Raw genomic sequence first — 26828 nt, forward strand, 5'->3', positions numbered from 1 at the left:
ATTTTACCTCTAAATATATTTAGTCAAAGGGTGAGCTGTGTCTAAATTTTTTTGCTACATTTATTATATTGATATTTGAGTTTCTACTATTTGTGGATATATAGTACTTAAGGAATCTGATTTAAACTTCGTGATTTATAATCACATTTATAGGATTATTTTTCTCCTGGGTGGTTTATTTGGTGAGCAAAAAGGGTTAAAACTGTTACTAAAGCCTCTTCTTACAAATTCTTACAAATTCTCCTGTGTATTTGACAGTAAGTCCATTCAGCTGAACTTGGTTGCACACATTTTAGTTATTCCATCCCCTTCCCTGAATTTTAAATGTTAAAAATGCTTAATGTGACATTTTGAATTTTTACAGACAAATTTTACAGACAAATACTAATTTCATGAACCAAATTTTAAATTCATAATATTTTTTTATCAAGAATACTACCAGGGGAACTGCCTGGCCATCCAGTGGTTAGGACTCCACGCTCTCACTGCCTAGGGACCAGATTCAATCCCTGGTCAGGGAACTAAGACCCCACAAGACACGTGGTGTGGCCGAAAAAAAAAAAAAGGTACTAAAGTTTGCCCAAGTGTTTAAAAAAAAATACTATCAGAAAAATATAGATATATGATTACTATGCTGATTTAGGAAACAGAATGCCAATTCTTCCTTCCTTTATTTATTGCTTTTTGTTGTTTAAAAGCAGTGCTTCTACTTAATTATTCAATTATGCCTTTTTGTTACACCTGATTCTAATGGTGTGCTGACAGGTATAAAAATTAATTCTGTCCTTTGGAACTTAAAAACAATACCAGGAAAAAATCCTATTTATGGTATGGTGGATCACAAAGCACTTTAATGTATTTCTTCTTTTAATATGTTTCTTCACAGCATTCAGAAACTACGTAAAATAATTTGTTCTGTGTTGGGTTATTTCCTTCTTTCCACTCACAATAAAACAAGTTATTTAAATTCTTTAACATATACATGACTCTTAAATTGGAGTATTTAATGAGGATTATGTTAATGAAATAATGGAAACCAAATGACAAAAATCTATTATAAAGTAAGTATATCATCTCATTCCCTTACATTAGGTTATGTGCATGGCATACATAGGGATCAGTTTAGACTGGGTGAAACAATATAGAATTAGAATTCCTGGTTTCTAATTATTCAGTAGCTGTGTGGCTGGGAAGGCTTTAATGTTGCAGGATCTTTAAAATGGGCTGTAACTCCAAGGCCTGCCTCCTGGGGTTGCTGTGAATCCCTTGGGTTAATAGACAACTTTGCAAACTGGATGTGAGTAAGCCTGAAGGAAGATAGAGCAGGTATGCAAGCCTTCTTTCTGCCTGAAATAGGATGACTCAAGAGCCAATTCTCTCCTTCTTGTCATCTCTGGGCCAGCTCTCCCTCCCAGCTAGTCCACAAGCGACCATGGCTGACACGGACCAAGCAGAGGACCTAGAAGGGTATCTGAAGCTCTTCAGATCAGAATGATCCCAGCCCTGCCACCTTACAGCTCCCTTCCTTTCTTTAAGCCTCAGCTGCTCTAGGTGTAAAATGAGCATAAAATAGTCCTAACTACCTTATAGAGTTGTTTTGAGGACTAAAGGAGATAATGCAAGAAAGTTTAGCTATAATGGCTGAAAAATTTGTTTTCTAACCCGTCTCTTCCCCTCCTAAGAAACCTCTCCTAAAGCCGGCTTACTATAGCAGGGCTGAAACTTCAAAACAGCCTTTCGGTCAGTATCTCTGCAAGGAAATTAGTATGATTTAAATCAATTCAATAACACCAAGGTGTAAATGACTAACATCCACAGGTGGCTTGGAGGAAAAATTTGCATTTTAAAAGAGGATTAGCTGACAGGATTCAGAAAATAGGGAATTTTTTTTTTTTTTTTTTGAGGAGTGTGAATAGAGTTCCCTGAACCCTTCACCCCAACGCTGAAATCATGCCTTGTAGGTTTAAAGCGGATTGTGGAAGGGGACATTTAAAAAGCACGTTTAATTAATAAGTACTCGAACTGCAGAACTACTTCACCCCCCCTTCGCACCAAGTGGCCTCAAAGATCATAATGACCTTGGCGGTCCTTATCTGGGAATGAACCCTCACTAGAAAGAAGGGCGAGAGGGAAAGACCGAAGCTCAACTGAATTTCCGGAAAGGATGTTTTCATTTGAATAAACTCAACCCAGTCGTTACCTCCCCATTCGTCTCAGCTAACTTTTAACCCTCCTGGAGGGCCGAGTTGCCGGAGTTCAGGACGGGGCGAAACGGCTGCAGGACGCCTGAGGGTCTTGCGGGGGTGGGGGGTTTTCCCTCGGCCGGGCAATCTCCACTGCCACCAGCTGGACCCCGGGAGGGGGCGAGCAGTGCGGGGACAGCGAAGAAATTTCCCTGCTCTGCTTGGGCCCTCCCCCAAACCCGAGCTAGCCGGGCGTGGGGCGGGTGGACTGATCTCAGAGGAATTGGCAGGATCCGGGAGGCTGGGGAAGCGACCGGGAGCACAGACGCAGCCATCGTGGCAGGGCTCCCGGGGTTCCCTATATACTGCTAGGGAAAAGCAGCACGCCTGGAACAAGCCGGCTGCGCCGCCCCCACCTGCGGCCGCGCGGGGAGCGTCCCGGGCCTTTCGGGGCGGGGCCCCAGGGGCGGGGTCGCAGGGAGCTTCAGGGCCCCAGCCGCGCCCAGAATCGGGCCGGGAAGCCGGGAGGCGGCAGGAGGGGCCCGGACGGCCGAATTGAGCGGCGGGCGCAGCTGCAGCAGGACGGCCCGCCGGCGGCTCGGGGCCGCGCGCCGGGAACCTCGCGGGGCGGGCGGGCGCGGCACCCCCTGCCTGGCCGCCAGCTCCCCGGGGAGGCGGCCCGCGCGCGACGGGACCAGCAGCATGAGCAGCGGCTACAGCAGCCTGGAGGAGGACGCCGAGGACTTCTTCTTCACCGCCAGGACCTCCTTCTTCAGGAGAGCGCCCCAGGGCAAGCCCCGCGCCGGCCAGCAAGTGAGTGGTGTGCCCGGTAGGCGCTGTAGCCGGCGCTCGGTCGCTCCTGGGGAGTCCCGGCGCGGCGGGACCCCCAAGTCTACGGGTCTCCGCGGGGCGCGCGGGGGATGCTCGCGAGGAAGGAGGAGGAGGAGGAGGCCTCCGAGAAGGGGTTTCTGTCTTTCCGGACGCCGGGGTAGTGCCTTGAGCTTGTGCGTGCGGGCGTGCGCGGGGCGCCCTGGGGAGGGAAGCCGGAGGGAGGGCGGGGAGGCGGAGGTCCCGCTCCCGCCTGCCGCGCCAGATGGCCTCTGTTGCTCTGCCTCCGGCGGCCGGCGGCTGGGGGGCAGTTCTGAGAGCCAGGAGGTGTCCGCCGGCCACTCCCCGCTTTTCCCCTGCGCCTGGGGACGTCCTTCGCCCCCTCGCGGGCCTCACGCCGGCCCCCACTATTAGTCCGTTCCCTGGCCTGTGGCCCCTGGAGTGGCTTCGGGGCCGTGTAACAGCCAGGAGTGGACGTGGGGACCTGGCCTCCCCTACCTTCCCGGTCCAGGCGCCTCTCGTGGCGGGATCGGTGGGGGAGCGCTGAGAGGAACGCCTGGCCTGACCAGAGCAGGCGTTCATTAAATCTTGGTAGCGGGAGTCAAGATTGTGCGTTTCCAGTAAAGTTAATTGTATAGGTGCCTCGAATGTTTTGCAAACAAGTTCCGGTGCTAGGTAGGATCGGCCGGCGAGAGCTGAGCCTTCGGCCGGTTTCTTCCTTTTTTGGAGGAAGCGTGCCATGGGAAGCATGACTTGGGAGAAGATGGGAAGAGTACTTGGGCCGGTTTCACCGACCGTGACAGTGTCTTTCAGGGAGGTTACCCCGAAACAGGACACTTGGGCAGACTTTGAAGTCGGGCGCTTGAACCCCGCGGCCTGCTGGCCCTGGGAGCCACACCAAGGAAGCCCTGCCAACCCAGACGTGCTCGTATCAGATGAGAGAAGGCTGGACCGGAACAAATTGGTTGCTCTTAAAAAACAGTAGGCACGCTCCAGACATCGCCATCAGACTTATTAGTTCTGGAGACTAGAAGCAAGGAAAATCGTTCAGGCCGGGTGATGCCTTCTGGGAGGGGTGAGGACGGAGTAATGTGTCAGGGTTTCCTTGCCAGACTTTTTAAGTTTATTTAACCACTTTATGAGGTCAAATTTCTTGTTACGATTCGGAAGTTTTTTGAACCTCTCAACTTCCAAACCAGAAGTAGGGGGGAGAGGGGAGAGGGAAGGGCAAGAGTGAAGTCGGGTACCCTTATTCAGTAGCAGGTAGCCCCAAGTGAAGTTCTGGTTCAGTAGGTCTCCGTTCTTTATTGTTTCTAAGCCTTAAGGCCATACTATTTACCGGTCACTTTAACCTGAGGCTGCTGTAACGAATGCCGCAAGCTAGGTGACTTCAACAAGTATGTGTTTCTGACAGTTCTAGAGGCTCGAAGTCTGAGATCTGGGTGCCAGCATGTCGGGTTCTGATGAGGGCCCCTTCCTGGCTTGCAGACAGCCGACTTCTGGCAGTGTCCTCACCCGGAGAAAGGGCTGCCTCTTTCCCGCTTAAGAGGACACTCACCCCATTGTGTGGGGGGCACCCTCAAGACCTGGTTACCTCCCAAAGGCCCTGCATCCCAAATCCTGTCACATTAGGGCTTCATCATGTGAACTGGGCAGGGGTGGGGCAAAACATTCAGCCCATAGCAAGTGAAATCTTATTTTTAGTGGAGTGTATTTTAAGGACATGAATTTGCTGTGAGGTTTCGAAGTCAGAAATACCCACCCTCCAGTCATTCATAGAAGGATTGCATTTCCTTGTGCTTTTTTCACTTTGCTTTTCTCTTTCTTTCTTGACCTCCCCTTTCTTTCCTTTCTCTACTTTCTTGCTGTCACCATTTGACACTTGGAATAGAGATTGTCAGAGATGGTTGTGGTAGTTTGAAGTCTATTCCGGAGGTGACTAGTATCTCCAAAAAACTAGCTGGTCTTGAATTCTCCAGGTGTGAGATGCTCCTTGACAAGGACCAAAGTATCCATGTTGAACTTGTATGAAAATGCTTTAGTGCTTTAAAAGTAAAAATATTTTTTTCTGGGTTTATACACACACAGTGTTTCTATGTTATACTCATTAACTTATGTAATATTCATCTAGTATCTATATATTATACTCATTTAATGTTACTTATTTAGCGTTTAGAATTGGTCTGACATCAATATGTATTTTGAAGATTGTGCTGAAAATCAGGACAGTAAGACCTAGACCTTTGCTTAAAGAGCTTCAAAGTATATTCTGAAAGTTTATTGCCTGTGTATTTCCCCTTCTAACATAACACATACAGGGTGCTGAGTTAGAGGACTTATTTGCCAGTTACAGAAGGTGTTCTAATTGAATTTTTGTGGGCATTTGGGTTTATTTAAAGAGTGAATCTGTTAAATTCCTGATAAGATTTGTGAGTTAAGGAAGTAAAACATCATAAATTTAAAGCAAGACACTCTTAATACAGAATATTTCTTTTACCGAAGGTTAGATAAGCCTTTTTTCATTTTTTACGCTGGTGATTGTAAGAATTAGGTAGGCACTTCTGACATATGGTGTAGAAGTGAAGTTTATCTTTTCTTCAGAGAGGTGGAAAGAGAAATGTTGTCAGAAGGATCTATTATTGATAATAGTGAGTTTTTTGGTGCTATACCACCTGGTGGAAAAGCCAGGAAAATATGGTTTCTAGAACTCTTGAAAATATCCAGGGAAAGCAAATTGTTTGTGGTAAAAGCAGGATGGGGAGAAAGGGGGAAGGAGGTTGAGAAATTTCTTTCTTCTCTTGCCAGGCAAAGGAACATAGCCCAACTTCTTTCTTTCTCCAAGAATAACAAAAATGTTATTTTCTTTCTTATTTTATATTGGTGCCCTCTTTAAGAAAGAAAAAAAAAAAAAAAAAAAAGGAAAAGGCTTAAAAACCGGTCTGAAAAATATAGAGGGGATGAACATGTGTGCCCTTTTGGTGGTAGTTTGAATGTCATGCTTACTGCTGTATCCCCAGGGCCTCCATCAGTGAATATTAGTTGAAATGAATGAATTCTTTCCTGGTTTGATAATTGTTGGCTCTTTATGGGTTTTCAATGTACCCTGTCTCATGATTCTTCCAAGAATCCTCTGAGCATTAACCTAATGAAAGGTTAGGCCTTGTTAAGTGGTTCACCAAAGACCTCCATTTAGGTGGGGGAAAGGCAGAACTCGTTTTCCTGACTCAAATTCTGGTCTCCTTTTTGCTGCTTCTTGGCTATAAAAATAATTTTTGTTAGTTTGTTTTTTTATTTTTGGCCGCACCATGCGGCATGCGAGATCTTGGTTCCCTGACCAGGGATCGAACCTGCACCCCCTGCAGTGGAAGTGCTGAGTCTTAACCACTGGACCGCCAGGGAAGTCCCCAAAATAATTTTAATATTCCATTTTCCTTTTGCAAAATGGACATCTGTAATTTAGGAGTTTCTTAAAATTTTGACACCTGATAGGTGTCATTCATATATCTTCATTACAGTGTTCATAATTCATACTTTTGAATTCACCGTTTTGTTTCATGCAGAACCAAGAATGTCAACAGTCTGTTACCATAATTTTCCTTTTCTACACATTCAGGCTTCCAAGAGTAGAAATGGACTAAAATTGTTGGACTTCCCTGGTGGCACAGTGGTTAAGAATCCGCCTGCCAGTGCAGGGGACACTGGTTCGAGCCCTGGTCCAGGAAGATCCCCCATGCCACGGGGCAGCTAAGCCCGTGTGCCACAACTACTGAGCCTGCGCTCTAGAGTCTGTGAACCACAACTACTGAGCCTGCGTGCCACAACTACTGAAGCCTGCACGCCACAACTACTGAAGCCTGCGCACCTAGAGCCCGTGCTCTGCAGCTAGAGAAGCCACCGCAATGAGAAGCCCGCGCACAGCAATGAGAGAGTAGCCCCCGCTCTCTGCAACTAGAGAAAGTCCGCCCAGAGCAACGAAGACCCAACGCAGCCATAAATAAATAAAATAAATAAATAAGAAATGGACTAAAATTATTAATATAATCTGTCAGCATGTCTTATTCTGCTTTTACTGTAAGCTAAGGCTTGAGCCTTGTGTAGATAATAGGAATAAGACATGATACTATATTCGCTTTAGAAGTAGAATAGTCAAGAAGTCTTGAAGAACTTGAAATTGTCTTCTGAACCATCCACGCTTTTAAAAACGTTAAACTGAAGAATGGTTTAATGGTTTAATAAGGCAAGCCTGTGAGACTCCACATAACAGGCCTCATAACAGGCCTCTGGGTTTTTTTCCTTATTATAATTTAAATGGTTTTGTGGTTCTCTGGTTCTGTGTCTTATTGCTAGAATCAACAGTAATGAGTTGCACTGTTTTATTCAGTGTTTCCATTGGAAGTTTTGGTGATAGACTGCGGGAGGTGGGGATGCAAAGAACCATGGTTTATAACATTAAAGGTATTTCGGTTAAACTTTTTATACTAACATTGAATCTCTATATTACTGAATATAAACATTCCCAGCAGTCAGTTTTGCCGGGTGCACAGTTGTGTGCATGTTTTGTTGCCGTGTCCGATATATTCTGTTCTTGCACAGTATTAATCCATTGGAATTTTGTGTTTGTGTGAGCAGGACTCACAGAGGCACATTCCTTTAACTGAATTGCAAAAGGAAGTTAGTCACCAATCTTATATACCCGCATACATGAACAATACACTCTCTCTACCTCATTTCTTCTTCTGGCTAACTTGCAAGATTTGGAATTAATTTGGAAAGCAGTGACACAAAACATTTACGAAAAGAAAAGCTAAAAATATCCAATAATGTGGTTATTCTTTTTAGACTTCCTTTGGCAGTCAGTGCATGTCATACTGTAAACATTCATCTTCTGGGACAAAAAAATGAGGCTGACCGAATGCTTTCTAGTGTGGCCTGATCACCCGCTTCTAGCCCGGAACATCAGTTCTTGCTTACTCCCAGCTTCCCACATAAATATCTGCCTTTTGATAGAAGCCCCAGTTCGAGGCTTGTTTTTCGCTTCCCATTTGTCCCAGGGTCATTAGCTAGCCAGACCCCTCTTTGGAAGGGATGGTGAAAGACAACATTAGATATTATAAGATATATGCTTGCAAAGGTACATCTTTGCTAACTTGGCCCGTTTGCATCCTTGTCTCATTGAAGAGCTGATACATATGTTGCCTTGTAGGAGGTTTTATTCTGGCTCAGCAAGTATTGCCTATATTATATATGTTATATAACAAGGCTCAGCTTATTGTTCGCTCTCTGATGCAGCAACTTTTAAATAACAGCCTGTAACTAGGACCCTAGTCTTTTTTTTTTTTTAATTAATTTATTTATTTATTTTATTTTTGGCTGTGTTGGGTCTTCTTTACTGCGCGTGGGCTTTCTCTAGTGGCGAGCAGAGGCTACTCTTCGTTGCGGTGCACGGGCTTCTCATTGAAGTGGCTTCTCTTGTTGAGGAGCACGGGCTCTAGGCGCACGGGCTTCAGTAGTTGTGGCGCATGGGATTTGTTGCTCCACGGCATGTGGGATCCTTCCGGACCAGGGCTCAAACCCGTGTCCCCTGCATTGGCAGGTGGATTCTTAACCACTGTGCCACCAGGGAAGTCCCAGGACCCTAGTCTTATTAAGCCTTCTTCAGTTGCCTTCAGTATCCAAGTTATTCCCCATCACAGAACCTGGGCCTGGAATTGCTTCCCTTAGTTCCTCTTCCCTTGTCAGCTTACATGTCACCTTCCCAGAGAAGTCTTCCTGAACCACCAATCCGAAGTAGGCACCCTTCCCTCTTAAAGTCCTCTGCTCTTTCCCTTCATAGCAAAAATTATAATTTGTTATTATATTTTGTTTAGGACAGAGACTAGCACGTTTACCCAGGGTCTAAAATAAATACCCGGCAGTTAGTAGACGATTGAATGAATGGAAGCCTACTCATCATTTTGGTTGGAAGTCCCAGTACTTGGTACTGTGAGTTTTCCTTTATACACAAATGTACACAGTTTCCCCCCCTCCCAACTAGACCATAAGCCTCCACAGTATCTTAGCCATTTAAAAAAGGATGATATTGGTATATCTGTTACTTCTAGTTTAGATATAACTCTGTTTTTTCCCTTATTTTAAGAAAGCCATTCATTCATTCATGCAACAGTTGAGTTTATTTTTGCAAACAGTTTATTTTTGCTATGAATGGAAAGAGTAGAAGGCTGAGGGGAGGGGTGTGTACTCGGATTGCTGATTCAGGAAGACTTCTCTGAGAAGGTGACGTGTAAGGAGGATCTGCATCTCCCCCTCCCACCCCCAAATCTGGCTCTGGGGACAGAGCAGTGAAAAAATAATGTCCCTAGCCTCATTTAGTAATTTTTAAAAAGCTTATCAAATACACAAATTAAAGCATCTCTCATTTTTCTTTAAAGAGCTAGCTCCTTTAGTAAAAGGGACCTTTTAACTGTTTACAGTTTTTCAGGAACCACCCCTATTGTGCAAAGTCTGGTAAAGCTATTACATCTATTTAGATGGAAACGTTGGCTGAGATGTGTACCCCTGTAAAACAAGCCACATTTCTCTGCTGACATCTGTCCTAAACTTGTAGATGATTGTGTTCCAGCAGAAACATAATCATCCTATAGTTAGTTCTGGTTTGCCTCTCAGTGGCTAGGTGAAATGGTTTTTGTTTACTTGCTATATACATATTTTTAATGGAGAGGGCCCAGATACACACTAGGAAAGAGATGTCAGAGCTCATAAAAAAGATTAAAATGTGAAATAAATGTAAAAATGTCACAAAATAGAAGTGGCCATCGTTCTAAAACTGCGCTGCCCACATAGGGTAGTTATTAGCTACATATGGCTGTTGAGCACTTGAAATGTGGCTCGCCTGATTTGAGAGAGGCTGTGAGTCTGAAATACATACTGGATTTCCAAGACAAAGGAAAGAGAATATAAAATATACCAGAATAATTTTTTAATATTGGTTACATGTTGAAATAATACTTGGGATATATTGAGTCAAATAAAATTAATTTTTACCTGTTTAATTTTTACCATGGCTATTGGAAAATTTCAAGTTAGTGGCTTGCGTTATATCTCTGTTGGACAATGCTGTTTGCGCTAACTCTTGCCAGGGGTATGAATCTCTGTCTTTTAGATGGCTGCAGATGAATGGATGTGGTACCAGCCAGGCCCACTGGGAAGATTTTTCTTTGTGAAGAGGAACTTGCTGTTTGCTGTTTGGTATAGTTTCTTCTCAGCCTAGCTTGGGTCACACATATAAGCATTTTGAGATTGTGAAACTTTCGTGTGGGGGGACTTCCCTTTTTTTCACTTGTGAGCTGATAGGATAAAACCATCCTAATGGCATTCTAGCTGCAACTGTGCCTTCAGTGTACAGAGGAGAGGGCTTATTCTTTCATAGAGTATTAAAACAGCCAGAGTAATCTGCATTTTATAGACTAATTGCTCACTGCTGCTACATGATTCCATCAGCTAAGATAATTTACCAATTATATATTGCGACACTCAGTTCTTTTGCCAGATACTAAACAAAGTGAGATAATAAAAGGAAAAAGGATGAGTTGGGGAATTGGAGACCAGAAGAATAGATTTAGAAGATCTTGGATTTAAAAGATTTAGAATGTAAGCAGCAAAGTGTTTTCATGAAATTAATGCAGGTTGGGCAGAGAGTGTGTGTGTGTGTGTGTGTGTGTGTGTGTGTGGACTGTGAAAGGAGTTTCCTAAATTCATTTCCCAAGTGTTTATTGAATATTCACAATGGCCTAGACTGTGCTAGGGATTCAGTGAACAAACCAGACTGAAACCTGCTCTCATGCCGTTTAGTGAGATCAACTCTTATCCATGGTAAAGAGCAAGATCTGAGTTCAAAATTTGGCTCCATGTTTGTTTTGTATATGCTGAAAAAATGAGTAATTTCTCATATGCATGCCATTTGTACTGGAAAGATTTTAAGATTTTATGAATAGCTAGAGCAATATGTTCTTAAATTTTATTTTATTTTTTGTTAATTAATTAATTAATTTTTGGCTGCTTTGGTACTTCCTTGCTGTGCGCGGCTTTCTTTAGTTGCGGCGAGCAGGGGCTACTCTTTGTTGTGGGGCGCGGTCTTCTCATTGCGGTGGCTTCTCTTGTTGCGGAGCACGGGCTCTAGGCACGGGCTTTAGTAGTTGCGGCTCGAGGGCTCCAGAGCACAGGCTCAGTAGTAGTGGGGCACGGGCTTAGTTGCTCCACGGCATGTGGGATCTTCCTGGACCAGGGCCCGAACCCGTGTCCCCTGCATTGACAGGCGGATTCTTAACCACTGCGCCACCAGGGGAGCCCCTTAAATTTTGTTAACAGTGCTATAAAAAGCACATCACAGATATTATTTATATATAAATATTATTTTGTACAATTGTTTTCTAGGTTTTTTCATTTTTCTGTTTTGCACGTATATAATCATACTGTACTATCATTTCTTTAAATTGTGGTTTGGTAATTCCCTTGCCGTCCAGTGGTCAGGACTCTGCGCTTTTACTGCGGAGGACCCAGGTTCGATCCCTGGTCAGGGAACTAAGATCCCACAAGCTGCGGTGGCATGGACAAGAAAATAAAAATAAAAATTGTGGTTTAGTACAGGTAACAAAATTTGCCATCTAAACCATTTTTAAGTGTTCAGTAGTGTTAAGCACATTTACATTGCTGTGTATCCAGTTGCCAGAACTTTTTCATCTTGGAAACTGAAACTCTGTCCTCATTAAACTACAATTCCCCTTTTCTCCTCCTGGCCAGCTCCTGGCAACCAGCATTCTACTTTTTGTTTCTGTGTGTCTCTCATAAGTGGTATCATAACAGTATTCGTCTTTTTGTGACTGGCTTGTTTCATTTAGCATAAGGTCCTTAAGGTTCATCCATGTGCCAGAATTTCCTTCAAGTCTGAATCATGTTCCATTTTATATATATATGTACCTCATTTTGTTTATCCATTAATCAGTCGATGGACATTTGGGCTGCTTCCACCTTCTGGCTATTGTGAATATTGCTGTTGTGAACATGAGTGTACAGATATCTCTTAGAGACCCTGGTTTCAATTATTTCAGGTATATACCCAGAAGTGACATTGCTGAGTCATATGATAATTCTAGTTTTTAATTTTTTGAGGAAAATTATACTCATAGATTTGAATCCTGCTATTTAAACTTAGAATTATGAGATATTGCTGCATGATTTCAGCTATCATTTTGATGTCTACATTGTATTTTACTGAGTAGCCTGTTATTCCTGAAATAAGGGAAAACATGGATGTTTCTAATTTTGCTAATAACACTGTAGTGAACAAGAGCAAGAAACCTTTACCATTTATGGATTTTTTTCTATTTTTTAAAAATTTTTAATTTTTAATTTTTTTTTGGCTATGTTGGGTCTTCATTGCTGCGCGCATGCTTTCTCTAGTTGCAGCGAGCGGGGGCTACTCTTCGTAGTGGTGTGCGGGCTTCTCATTGCAGTGGCTTCTCTTGTGGAGCACGGGCTCTAGGCACGTGGGCTTCAGTAGTTGCGGCCCACGGTCTCAGTAGTTGTGGCTCGTGGGCCCTAGAGCGCAGGCTCAGTAGTTGTGGTGCATGGACTTAGTTGTTCCACGGCATGTGGGATCTTCCCAGACCAGGGATTGAACCCGTATCCCCTGCACTGGCAGGGGGATTCTTAACCACTGCACCACCAGGGAAGTCCTGGATTGTTTTCTTTTAGGGTAGATGTACAGAATAGAATATACTGAGCATGAGGGTGTAACCATTTTATGGCTCTAGTTATTTATTGTCAATTTAAGACTGTATTTTTATCTGGTTTCACTGCACCCTCAGCTCCACTGGATGTAGTCATTAAGAAAGAGGAAAAACTTCGTAAAGACACCTCATTGTTACTGCATTCCTTTAATTAACAGTGAATTTAGGGACTTCCTTGACAGCCCAGTGGTTAAGATTCCATGCTTCCACCGCATCACTGCAGGGTGTTCAGTCACTGGTTGGGGAACTAAAGATCCCACATGCTGCGCAGTGCGGCCAAAAAAAACCAAAAACCAAAAAACAACGGTGAATTTAATTTTTTTTGTACTTCTGAGTGGGTCTTCCTCTTGGTGTGAGCAATGTTCATGGCTTTTGACCATATGTTAGGTAGGTGGAAATCTTGAGAACACCGGTCTTTGAGTCTCATGCCTATTTAGCTGGGTAGATGCTTCCCCTTTTTTGTGGTCAGCTGAACTAAAGGTTATTTTTGACTTTGTTTGTACCAAAGGGTGGTTGCATGTTCTGGCCTTTGGAAATACTTTAGAATGTGTTTCAGGCTGACATCACTGAAACTCAGAGCAAAATACTTTTTTAACTCCTATAATTACAGCACAGGAAAGGCATTGCTAAGACAGCATCAGCATCCTGTGAATACACTGTGGAATATTGAGGGTGGGGAGCTGGATGATGTGTCTTTTGCTAACCACGTGAAAAAGGGTGACTGGGAGTGCCTGCTCATCTTTGAATTTCAATAAATTTAGCATCAGTTTTCCAACCACTATGGTAGAATTTTGAGGAATCTAAGCTCTCTTGTAAATATACTGGGAACTGAAAAAAGTTTAGGACAAACTAGTAAAAATCCCACCTACAAAAGAGAATTTTTATACTGTTTACCTGTGAGCTTATTGTTTGTGGTTGAGAAATTGCAATTAGATGGAATCTGTCCCCACAGTCTGCGTTAAGGTTCACCTGTGTCCGAAATTGTGGCTTAATGTGTTATAATCTGATTAACCGCTAGTTTGGTCTCATTTAATTTTTTCCTTCTTTCAGAATATTTTAATTAAGTGAATCTTTTAAAAGGATGTGAAGAGTTATTTCTGACTTTAGATAGATTATGAACCCTCCTTAATCCTCATATTCTTAGACAACTCAAATTTACCCTGAAAATTTCCTGCAGATGCTTGTTTTGAGGAATATTTTGTTTTGGTATTTTGCCATTTAAGTCATAGAAATTTGTGTGTCTGATACAGTTCTTAAACAGTGAAACAAAAACCAAAACATTTTTATGAAAATGGAAAACATAGCTAGGTGCATTACATAGGAGAAAAAAAATACCAATACTAAAATGAAGTTTAACATTCCATGATTTTTTACAGTTAAAGGAGCTTTCCAGGGGAATTAAGGTTCATTTGGTTTATTTGGACTCTAATTTCAGTGGAGCTTTGAGATGAGAAACAAAGCAGAAGTTTTATTGGTTTACGCAGGTCCAGGTTTAATGGCACGGCAAAGGTGAATTCAGGGGTTGCTTGACTGTAGTCAGTGATTTCCCAGCTATGGGAAAATATAAATATTATGTAGGTGGCTTAAAGAAACAATATTACTTTTGTATGTTTAAGGCCTGTTTCTGTTTGTTTAAACACGCTTGTGGATTGCTTTTTCTTGCCTGTTTTCCTTTGGGGGGAAGTACTGCCGCAGTTTCAGATCTGTCTGAGGTTTGGGAATTCCTTTCTTGCTTTTCCTAATGGTCTGGGGTGGGCACGCAGTGCAGTTGGCTGGCATGAGTGTGGTGGTTCTGCTGTGCTGAGGTGTGCGGTTGGATCCTCGGCTGTACCGTGGGTCTCGGCTAGAGGAAATTGGTCCTGTGAACCGTACCCAAAGCATAATTATTCCTGCCATTCAGTGGAGAGGATTTGGAGGTAGGTCCTGTAGAAGAAGGAGTACCTTTCAAAAAGGCAAACCTAGCACCAATATCAGCAAATCAACTTGAGATCCATTCTCACTGCACTAGTTCCTGTGCAGTTTTCATTAAAATGGATCTTAGCGGGGAGGGGCAAAATAGGGGTAGGGAGTAAAGAGGTACAACTATTACGAATAAAATAAGCTACAAGGGTGTATTGTACAAAATAGGGAATATAGCTACTATTTTATAATAACTATAAATGGAGTATAACCTTTAAAAATTGTGAATCACTGTATTGTACACCTGTAACTTATATATTGTACATCAACTGTACTTCAATTTAAAAAAATCAATCTTTATAAGAAGAAAAAATAAAATGTATTTTGTTCTTTTTAGGTGAGGCTATTACTATAAAAAAAAAGGGGGAACTGGATTTTGTTACAGGCTAAAAGGGTGGTGTGTTCGTTTTTTTAAAAAATTTTAATTTATTTTTGGCTGCATTGGGTCTTTGTTGCTGCACGTGGGCTTTCTCTAGTTGCGGCGAGCAGGGGCTACTCTTCGTTGCGGCGCGCAGGCTTCTCACTGTGGTGGCTTCTCTTGTTGCAGAGCACGGGCCCTAGAGTGCGCAGGCTTCAGTAGTTGTGGCACACGGGCTCAGTAGTTGTGGCTCACAGGGTCTAGAGCACAGGCTCAGTAGTTGTGGCGCACGGGCTTAGTTGCTCCGTGGCATGTGGGATCTTCCCGGACCAGGGCTTGAACCCATGTCCCCTGCATTGACAGGCGGATTCTTAACCACTGCGCAACCAGGAAGGTCCCGGGTGGTGTGTTCTTGTTTGACTGATTGCAAGCAGTCGTGTGAGGCAGCCTGAGTTAAATCTTTGCTAGCTGTGTTGTCTTGGGCAAGTCATTGCACCTCTTTAAGCCTCAGTTTCTTCATCTGTGAAGTAGTAGCATGCCTGGCACATAATAAGCAGTAATTAATATTAGCCATTATTATTTGTAAAAGGTTCTACTGTATATAATCATGTACTAGGTTTGAGTGTACTAGGTTGAATGGAGAACTGACAGTGGTTGAGAGATTTGAAGTGAACCTAATAACCTAGCCAAAGAATGAAAGACAGCAGGCAATTAGATTGTGTCTCTGACTTTACGGACCAAAATGAATTGGGAATCTCAGTGTAATTGATCAGGAAGGCGCTTCAGTCATTCCTGGAGGCTTAATTTTCTTTTTCTTTTCTTTTTTTCCCCCCCCTTCTGTATCACTGTGGTGCCTTTGTTTTCTGGTAAAGGGCTGATTCCTCCTGACCAAGCCTGAGGCCACCTATCCAAGTCTTCACCCTCTTCTTTTCTCCTTTAAAGCAAGCCACCCCAGTGGAAAGAGAATGAGCAGGCATATGGAAGTGGGGTTCTTTTGCCCAAGCCTTTATGAAAAAGTTAACACACTGTACGAAAGCTTTTTTCTTGTCAACTTCCTCTGTTCTCCCTGTCTGATCTGCCTCTGAGTTGCAGGATTTTAGCTGCTGTTTTGCTCGAGGCTGCTGGCTTGACCGGGTGACAAATTACGCTTCTTCCTGGGGGCTTTCCTTTTTCCTTCCGAAGGTCTAAATCGCCTTGTGCTTCATTGTTTAGGGACTTAGTCACTGTCTTGTTTCTGGTTTTCATAGGGTCGAATCAAATGAGGTGATTGATGTGAGCTTTGTAACGTGCTGCAGGGCAGATGCTGCGGTGCCGTGGAGACCCGTTCCACACGCGTGGCTAGCTTCCCACCCACAGGGTGTCTGTGTCCTCGCTTAGGCGTTTCAGTGTTGCTGGACGCATCCGCAGTTTGGAAACAAGCTCGCTTATGCAAAATTTGAATGCAGGCATGAAAGAAGCTCAGTGAGTCATGTGACCTGTGTGGCTAACTCTTCAGAGGTCACTTATGCTCTGTGGAAGTGGTCCGAGTGTTGGAATCCGGTGGGAAACCTCTTCCTTTCGGCCATGTGAGCCTCCTGGGGTTTGCTATTCCTTTTCTGCCCCCAGCCTCCCCTCCCTTTGCTTGTGTGTTTCTTACAATAAATTGGTTGTCTGAAACCGGCTTTAGATTAATTCTGAATGCCGTTGTGAAGAATTTTAATCACTTTAAAAACCTCTAATTTGACTGAGCTGTAGTATTGCTGATGTACTCTTACAAGTAATATCATCAATTCGTATGAAAGACTTGGAACAGTATCTGGCATGTGAGTACATGTTTAATAAACTAATGTTAACTAATATTATTTCTACTGGTATTAGCATTATCAGTTTAAAACAATTTGGTAGGCGCTTATACTGAGACAGTGTGGTTCAGTAGAAAAGTCTAGGGATCTAGAATTGGGAGACTCTTGCTTTTGGATCTGTCATTTATCAGTTCTGAGAGCTGCAGCAGGTTCCTTAACTTCCTTGAGTATCAGTTTGGTAATCTTTAAAAGAAACTATCATAGAGGAATTAAATGAGAAAATGCGTATGGAAGGTATTGCTAGATTATAAATTGTTGCATAATTGTAAGTATGACAGCATCACAGGTGTGTTTAGAGACTACTATAAAATTTTCTCCTGTTTTTAATGTATATCTTGTCTTTTATAAATTGATTATAAATTCTCAGCCTATCAGTATTGGAGGTGACACTTGACAAATAGTTGTTGAAAAATGAATTTATTCCCCCATCTCATTCAGGTATGTCTGTTTGTATCTGCAAAGTGGTGATTTGTGTTTGGGGACCTGAACAGTTATATCTCCGCAAGTGTGAATTACTTTATGAATGGATTGTGCTGTTTATGAAGCACTCGGATGCTTTGGAAAAAGATGACATTCTAGTTCATTGTTGGATGCATCAGGGGAACCCGAGTAAATTTCATTAGTTTTAAGCCTTCCAGATTATCCTGTCTGTAAGCTTCATGAGGGCAGACCACATCTGTCCTGATCACCACTGTATCTTCACTGTTAGTGTGGTGCCTGGCACAGGGCACGGAGAGGGGCCGTTGATATTTGTTGATTGACCAACTGATCAGACTTGATCAGACTTGCATCAGAATTATAATCAAGAAAAAGAAGTTGGGTGACATAGTGAAACAGATTTCTTTTGGTTTCAAGAGTAGTAATGATAAACAATGGTAATAGATTCTCTATCATGTGAAAGTGAGACATTTAGGTGAAATGGAAAGTATGCTGGGCTGGGGATGTGGAAACCTCCTAGGCCTGCTCTTTGTTAAATAGTGGATGTAACTATGGGAGTTACCTAGCTGCTTTGGGCTTCAGTTTCTTCCTCAAAGGACCTGTCCAGTTCTGTGACAAATAGTTACTTTATTCTAGAGCTGCATTCCTTATTGGAGGGAAAGTAACAGATAAGGCTTGAAAGGGATTCCATGAAATGTATTGAGATGCCAAATGAATTAGTTTGGAAACAGCTATCTTAAGTCGTATCTGGTTGGGTAGGGTTGAATTTAAGTGAATTGATTAATCATCGTTTGAGAAATGTAGAATATGTAGAATTATTTCTTTTCCTGAAGAGGGAACATCTTGGGAAAGAAATCAAAGGGGCTGGGACTTCCCTGCTGGTGCAGTGGTTAAGAATCCGCCTGCCAATGCAGGGGAAATGGGTTCGAGCCCTGGTCCGGGAAGACCCCCCATGCCACGGAGGAACTAAGCCTGTGCGCCACAACTACTGAGCCTGCACTCTAGAGCCCACGAGCCACAACTACTGAGCCCGTGTGCCATAACTACTGAAGCCCGCCCGCCTAGAGCCCGTGCTCCGCAACAAGAGAAGCCACTGCGATGAGATGCCTGCGCACTGCATCGCACCACAACGAAGAGTAGCCCCCGCTCGAGGCAACTAGAGAAAGCCCCTGCGCAGCAACGAAGACCCAACGTAGCTCCCCCCCCCAAAAAAAAAATCAAAGAGGCTCTTCTGTGGTGTATTTAATTCATCCATGTATAGTGCCAACAGGAATGGGTTTTGTGCAAGTTGAAGGGAACAGTTAATTGTTCTGAACTTCTATATTGCAGGATTTAGAAATATAGTGTCAAGAACTATTTAGGAAAGAGCCCACCAGGAGTGCCACATTCCTCAAAGACAGGGCAGGATGAGTGTATGAGAGTCATCTGCTTGCTGAGAATGCTAGGACAGGAGCCACTGTGCTCATTAAGCATGTGTGCTTGTGGGCTGGTGCAACATTTGGGAGTGAGGAACTGTATTCATTTCCTCTGGAAAATCTAATTTTTTTTGTTTCTAGCGTCTCCTTTATTCCAACTGCACATACCCTTGCCGGGTAAATGTTCCTGGAAAACTTCTTTTAGCAAGTTAAATCCTATTATGAAATGTCAGCGTCTATTGTCTAATACAACATAGCCAAATGCCAGACTTCTAGAGGCTTCTCTTGCCCACACTCTGTGTTGAGTGCCTTAAGCAGCCTCTCCATTCACTGATCCAAAAATACCCAGTTGAAGACTCGTTTCTTACAATCTCTTGTCCTCTGATTGCTACACGTGTATTTAAGTATTGCTGTTGTGACAGTGAAAATTCTTGAGGGCTAGGGACTTTTGCTTCATAGAGACCATGTCGAATGATTTCATGAATGTGATGATTAACTTGGTTCCTTACTGAGGCATTGTCTTTCCAGAGAAGTGGGTTTTTTTGTTTGTTTGTTTGTTTTTGGCTGTGCCGGGGGTCTTGTGGGATCTTAGTTCCCCGACCAGGGATTGAACAGGGATTGAACTCGGGCCCTCAGCAGTGAAATCATGGAGTCCTAACCACTGGACAACCAGGGAATTCCCGAGAAGGATTATTTTTAATCTGAGCAGTTTATTTAGAACTTTCCTCTCATATGATTCTTTTTTAAAAAAAATTATTTATTTATTATTTATTTATTTTTGGCTGTGTTGGGTCTTCGTTGCTGCACGCGGGCTTTCTCTAGGTGTGGCGAGCAGGGTCCACTCTTAGTTGAGGTGCGAGGGCTTCTCATTGCAGTGGCCTCCCTCGTGGAGCCCGGGCTCTAGGCACGTGGGCTATAGCAGCTGCGTCACGTGGGCTCAGTAGTTGTGGCTCACGGGCTCTAGAGCACAGGGCTCAGTAGTTGTGGCACACGGGCTCAGTAGTTGTGGCTCATGGGCTCTAGAGCGCAGGCTCAGTAGTTCTGGCACACAGGCTTAGTTGCTCTGTGGCATGTGGGATCTTCCTGGACCCCCTGCGCCACCAGGGAGGCCCCCTCTCATATGTTTCTAATTTCATATATACTTTAGGGGATATTTCAACAAGAAGCTATGGGGGAAGCTTTTTCCTTAAAAAATTGGACTTTTAAACATTTGAGGGATTATTGATAATTTAGAATGATATAAATCTAGGTGGAGTGGTTCCTTTTCACCTGAGGAGTCTGAGGTTTTCAGCTGTTCTTTTAGCTGGAAGGAATATGCTTAAATGTATAATTACATCAAGTTTTGCTTTCAGCCATGGAAATCATAAAAAAAAGATTTTTCTAGCAACAACTGTTTTTTTTCATTAAACATATCCTAGTATTCCTGAAGTTTTGTGGTGCATTTTCGGTTTGGAAAATGTGTGACGTGATAATACAGAAAAGATGGTTGATTTAGTTAACTGCTCACATTTTGTGTTTGTTTTCATTTGAAATGTTGGCCTTATAAAAGTGAGTATCATGTCAGAATGGTTTATGTGAACTAAAATGTTAGCATTTTGTGGCAGTAAAGCACTGAGTCTCCAGATCCTAAATGTTACAGTCATTAAACATTATTTGCAGTATCTCTGAATTTACACAATGGCATTCCACTCATTTAGACACTTACTGATGTTAACAATTTTAGTGATCAAAAGGGAAAATATGGGCTGAACTATAAAGGAATAGATTTCTCCCAGAAGTATAATTTATGTCTCCAAAAAGGTTAGAAATATAAAGTTAAAAAGCTGCTTGGAGGGCTTCCCTGGCAGTCCGATGGTTAAGATGCTGTGCTTCCAATGCAGGGGGCACAGGTTCAATCCCTGGTGGGGGAACTAAGATCCCACATGCCGCGTGGCACGGCCAAAGAAATAAGATAAAATAAATTAATTTTAAAAAAAAGCTGCTTGGAAACACTAAAAGTTCTTTGTGGCTATCAGAACATGTTATGTCCAGTCATGTCTACATCAGGAGTCAGTTCTAGCCAGTCCCCAGTGGTTGTTTAGTGATTGAGGAGGAATAAAGGCAGTGAGAGTGGGGATAGAGTGGAGGCGGGGCCAGGTTGGAGATACTGCTGACTTCGGAGGATTTGGTAGCATTGAATATGTTGGGGCAGTGATGGGACGTCAGGGATGAATTGTGGGTTTCTGGCTTGGGTGACTGGGAAGATGATGCCGTCACTCACCAAGAAAGGGAATATAGAAGAAAGACCAGATTTGGGAGGGAGGGTAAGTTCAGATAATGTATTGACTCCATGCAGTCGATAAATGTGGGATGAATGAATCTGGGAATGTGTATTTTGAGATGTCTGTGGGGTATCAACGTTTACTGGGTTTGTCATCCTGAAGATAGAGAAGGTAGACATGCTCTGGAGACAGAGCTTTGGGATTTGGTGAAGCCATGGGGTCTTCAACCAGAAGCATGGAGAATACCAGCGTTTAAGGGGTAGGCAAAGCAGAGTGTGCTCACGGAGATGCGTCAAGAAGGAGTGGCTGGAGAGGTAGGAAGAGAGCCCGGAGAGAATGGGTGTCCTGGGAGCCGAGGCGGGGGCCTGCCTCAAGAACAAGAGCTTGGCATGAAAAGATGCTCAACGTTGCTAATCGTCAGGGAAATACAGATCAAAACCACTGTGAGATATCACCTCACACCTATCTTAATGACTGTCATGAAAAAGAACATAACAATAACAAATGTTGGCAGGATGTGGAGAAAAGAGAACCTTCATACACTGTTGGTGGGAATATAAGTTGATGCAGCTACTGTGGAAAACAGTATGGAGGTTCCTTAAAAAACTAAAAATAGAACTACCATATGACCCAGCAATTCCACTCCTGGGTATATATCTGAAAAAAACAAAAACACTAATTCACAAAGATAATGTACCCCAACGTTCATAGCCGCAGTATTTACAATAGCCTAGATATGGAAGCAACCTAAGTGTCTACAACAGATGAATGGATAAAGAAGATGTATATGTATACAATGGAATACTATTCTGCCATAAAAAAGAATGAGGGACTTCCCTGGCGGTCCAGTGGTTAAGACTCTGTGCTTCCAATGCAGGGGGCATGGGTTCGATCCCTCGCCCGGGAACTAAGATCCTACATGCCGCACAGTGTGGCCAAAAGAAAACAAAACAAAACAAAACAAAAAAAGAATGAGATAATGCCATTTGCAGCAACATGGATGGACTTGGAGGGCATTATGCTAAGTGAAATAAGTCAGACAGAGAAAGACAAATACTGTATGTTATCACTTATATGTGGAATCTAAAAAATATAACAAACTAGTGAATATAACAAAAAAGAAGGTGACTCACAGATATAGAGAAGAAACTAGTGGTTTCCAGTGGGGAGAGGGAAGAGGGGAGGGGTAATATAGGAGTAGGAGAGTAAGAAGTACAAACTACTAGGCATAAAATAAGCTATAAGGATATATTGTACAATACTGGGAATGTAGCCAATGTTTTATAATAACTGGAGTGGGACTTCCCTGGTGGCTCAGTGCTTAAGAATCTGCCTGCCAATGCAGGGGACACGGGTTCAAGCCCTGGTCCACGAAGATGTGAGCCACAACTACTGAAGCCCGCGTGCCTAGAGCCCGTGCTCCACAACAAGAGAAGCCACCGCAATGAGAAGCCCGCGCACCGCAACGAAGAGTAGCCCCCGCTCGCCGCAACTAGGGAAAGCCCGCGCACAGCAACGAAGACCCAACGCAGACAAAAAAAAAAAGCCTTATAATATAACTGGAGTATAATTAAAAATGGAGTAAAACCTTTAAAAATTGTGAATCAGTATGTTGTATGCCTGTAATTTATATAATATACATCAACTATACTTCAGTTAAAAAAAAAAAAAGAACAAGAGCTTGGTCAGTAGGACAGGAGCTGCAGAAAAGCCAAGAAGGACTGAAGCGGAGCCAGTAGGAGGTCTCTGGAGACCAGGAGGAGAGGCTCTTCAGTGAACTGGAGGGACAGTCAGACTACGGTGGGAGGAGGAGTGAGTACCTGTGGACGGACTGGGGAAAGTGGCTGTAGGCTGTGGCCCCAGGAAGCTTGGCTGGGAGGGAGAGGACAGTGTAATAAAATGAGGAGGCCATAGGTCGAGGAAGCTTGTTGGGGTGTCATCACTTTTAGTTGAGAGGCATGAGTAGAAAGAAAGAGTATGGGCGGTGAGGATGCAGGTGAGGGGAAGGGGATTGTTGAAGGGGATAGCTAGCTGCCTTCCCCAGTGGAAAGGATGGTATTTGGACCGTAAGTGGAAGAGGCCTGCTTAGAAAGATGGCTTCTTGGAGAACAGATGGGGAGTGAAATCTGGAAGCATGTACATGGTACAACAGGAGGTGACTGGGAGTTTGAGTCGGTGGCAGGTGGACTTGGATGGAGGAGGGGGTTTGCACGGATGGGGGGCGGGGTGTGGGCAGAAACCCGCAGAGGCAGAAGAGGGAGTGCTGGTGTGCCTGGACAACCAGCAGGTGTTGTAGATGGGGCAGCTGGTGTCACCCTGTGGGGGTGGTGAGAGCCACAGCTGGAGAAGGAAGTTTGGCTGGCTCTAAAGGGCCTTGCTTGCCAGCCTCACGACTGTGGATTTTGTTTTCTGGGTAAGGAGTTGCCATTTAGGGAGGAATAATGTGGCCTATGATTTTGAAACCAATAGCAGTTTATGGCATAGTTGAGTGAGAGACAGGGCTGCTGTCTGGGAGGCTATTGCAGTAACCTGTGTGAAGGTCGTTAGGGCTAGAAATAGGGCAGTGCCTTGGGACAGCTGAGGATTCCAGAAGTTAAGTGGGCCGATGGGCACCTGCCTGACTAGGTGAGGGAGGGAGAGGAAGGAGAGGAGGAAAAAGGAGAAGGAGGTGTGGAAAGCGGCTGGGAGGATGGCAGCACCGTTGTGGAAATAGCACAGGAGGAAGAGAAGCGGGTCTAGTGAGGAGGTGTGGGACAGTTCAGTTTTAGGCACATTTACAGAACATTTATGTAGTATCCAGCTGACCACCAGGGCCAGGAGTCTGGAGCTCAGGAGAGAGGTCAAGGCAAGAGGCAAAGATTTGGAAGCATGAGATCATCATCCTTGAATTAGAAGTGGTTACGATTTATTTCAAGGAACAAGAGAAAAATAAATCTTGATGTGGACTGTAAATGTAAACTTCTCAGACCATTGCAGTATAGTTTTAACTTTCTTAGAATAAAGCCTTTGATGACTAGAATGTGGCATGCCCCCCAAACAGCTCAAAATTAACATGACAAGAAGATGTTAGGAAATATATTTAAGAACTTTCGGTAGAAATGCTGGTATCTTGATAGCTTTTTCTTCTCCCATTAAAATCTGTTTCTTTAATCCTTTTATTCTTTTTGATGAGACGTCAGAAGACTGGTGGGGACTACCTGTTTGTATTTTTGGAAAGTCTTTGAAGGTGAAGTATACTGTCCTGAGTGTGGTATCATTGCATTTTGTTTCCTGGCTTTGGCAACGGTGGATACTTAATAATTAGGTAGTCTAATGCAGTGTCCAGGGATGGATTTAAAAAGAAAACAACTGAAGTTGTTTATATATATATTTTAAATTTTATTTATTTTATTTATTTATTTTTGGCTGCGTTGGGTCTTTGTTGCCTCACGCGGGCTTTCTCTAATTGCGGCGAGCGGGGGCTACTCCTCATTGTGGTGCGCAGGCTTCTCATTGCGGTGTCTTCTCTTGTTGCAGAGCACGGGCTCTAGGCATGCGGGCTTCAGTAGTTGCAGCACGTGGACTCAGTAGTTGTGGCTCGCGGGCTCTAGAGCACAGGCTCAGTAGTTGTGGCGCACGGGCTTAGTTGCTCCGCGGCATGTGGGATCTTCCCCGACCAGGGCTCGAACCCGTGTCCCCTGCCTTGGCAGGCGGCTTCTCAACCGCTGCGCCACCAGGGAAGCCCTGTTTATATTTCTTTTCAGGAAGTAGGCTGATTACAGTTTGCATTTAGCGAAATACTAAATGAGCCTTGCCTTGGGATCTCCCATAAAATCTACATTTTCCTGCTTTCCTTCCTAAAATGTATAAGCAGGTAATATTGCTGTTCTGTGGAAATGTTAATTACACAGAAGTAAATTCTTTAAATCTCTGGAAATGTCCAGCAGTGTGGTGGGCGTTCTAGAATTTGTGGAGGGATGTGAGTGATCATCCTCCCCTACCGCCAGCTACTCTCTGTCGAGCTATCTCTACTACTTCCATTTTGATTTAATGCCTAAGAGGGATTACTATGCCTGCTTTTCTGGTATCAGTAAACATTTATTGAGTGCCAGCTTTATACCCAGTTGCTGTGCTTGGCTATGGGGATTCAGAGAGGAATAAGCCAGTGTCCCTTCCCTCCAGAGCACACTGTGCAGTGGAAAGTCATAAAGAACTGTTGTGATTTTGTGACATAAAAAGAAATATGTATTTGTGCCTGGTACGAAACTTCTAAAAACCCTTGGCATTTCCTAACTGTTAAGAGTGAGAAAAGTGAAAGGAGTGTCTTTTATTATTCATAATAAGTTCCTTTCAACCACCCTGAGTTTATGTTAACAAGGTGACTTCTGAGAAGCCCCTAAGGTTTGAGGGGCTGGTTTCCAGGGGAACCAAGCACCTGATTCGAGGGTCTAGGGAGGGGAGAGGGGCCAGAGATTGGGTTCAATCACCAGTGGCCAATGAGTTAATCACTCATGCTTACGTAATAAAGCCTCCATAAAAATCTTAACTGAAAGCGTTTGGAGAGCCTCCTGGTTGGTAAACAAGGACAGGTGCTGGGAGGGTGACGTGCATAGCCGCTCTTAGCCCTTCCCACACACCCTATCCTATGCTCTCTTCCGTTTGGCTGTTCCTGAATTGTATCCTTTGTAATAAACGGAATAGTAAGTAAAGTGCTTTCCTGAGTTGTGTGAGCCATTCTTGCAAATGATCAAACCACAATTGGGTGGTTATGGGAACAACCTGATATACAGCCAGTCGGTCAGAAGCACAGGTGACAACCTGGACTTGCCATTGGCATCCAGAGTGGGGAAGGAAGCCGTGTGGGCCTGAGCTGTTAGCCTGTGGGGTTGCCTGTGGGGTCTGCTAACCCCAAGGTAGATAGTGTCAGAATTGAATTAAATTGTAGGACACCCAGGTGGTGTCTGCAGAGAATTGCTTGGTGCGGTGGGGAACTCCCACAGAGCTGGTGTCAGAAGTACAGTGTTGTATGAAGTGGAACAGAAAGTACAGAAAGAGTTTTCCTTTCAGAGACCATTGTGGATGCACATGGAAGGGCCGTACTGATGGTTGATAACAACAGTGGCTCATGTTTATGGCCTCATTACAGTGCATTTTACCTCGATTGCTTCATTTCATCCTCACACTGACCCAGGAAGTAGGCATGGCTATTTTCTTTGCACAGAAAAGGCACAGAGAGGTTCAATAGTAGATGGTAAATAGAGGAGCCAGGAATAGAAACTGGGCAGTCTGGTGTGAGAACCCACACTTTAAAAAAGTGAGGAAGAGAGTAGGGGAAGCGGCAGTTTAGTTAGGGTACCTCTGCCATGTGTGCAAAATCAGGGGAAGAGTGTGTGGAGCTTGGGCTGGGGGTAGGGGATGGTGGGAGGAGAAATCATAAGGTTAAGGTTAAATTAAGCCTCATGGGCTAGTCTGAAGTCAAGCAGTGGCAGGTGATGCTAGAGAGGGGGATGGAGACCAGATTGTGAAAATAAGCTGTGTCTTGGGACTTCCCTGGCGGTCCAGTGGTTAAGACTCCGTGCTTCCACTGCAGGGGTCCCGGGTTCCATGCCTGGTTGGGGAACTCTAAGATCCCACATGCCACGCAGTGTGGCAAAAAAAAAAAAAAGGCAGTGTCTCCTTTTATATCAAGGTTTACCATGAAATTCCTAAAAGTATACTTACAGTTTTGTGTCTATTGCACATTTACTGTAGACATTCAGAAGAAGCCTTTTGAATTTATAG

General features: G+C 43.7%; 1 protein-coding gene across 1 annotated transcript in view; it reads left to right on the forward strand.

Annotated features, from left to right (window-relative positions):
• The first annotated feature begins 2491 nt into the window (after positions 1–2491).
• Positions 2492–26828, forward strand: part of RASSF3 (Ras association domain family member 3) — a 74706-nt gene continuing 50369 nt past the window's right edge. Inside the window, exon 1 of the mRNA XM_036866818.1 lies at positions 2492–2996. Within this exon, the coding sequence (XP_036722713.1) occupies positions 2886–2996 (111 nt within the window). The 5' untranslated portion in view covers positions 2492–2885. The remainder of the gene's footprint in view (positions 2997–26828) is intronic.

This window comes from Balaenoptera musculus, chromosome 10 (assembly GCF_009873245.2).
Source record: "Balaenoptera musculus isolate JJ_BM4_2016_0621 chromosome 10, mBalMus1.pri.v3, whole genome shotgun sequence".
Classification (NCBI taxonomy): Eukaryota; Metazoa; Chordata; class Mammalia; order Artiodactyla; family Balaenopteridae; genus Balaenoptera; species Balaenoptera musculus.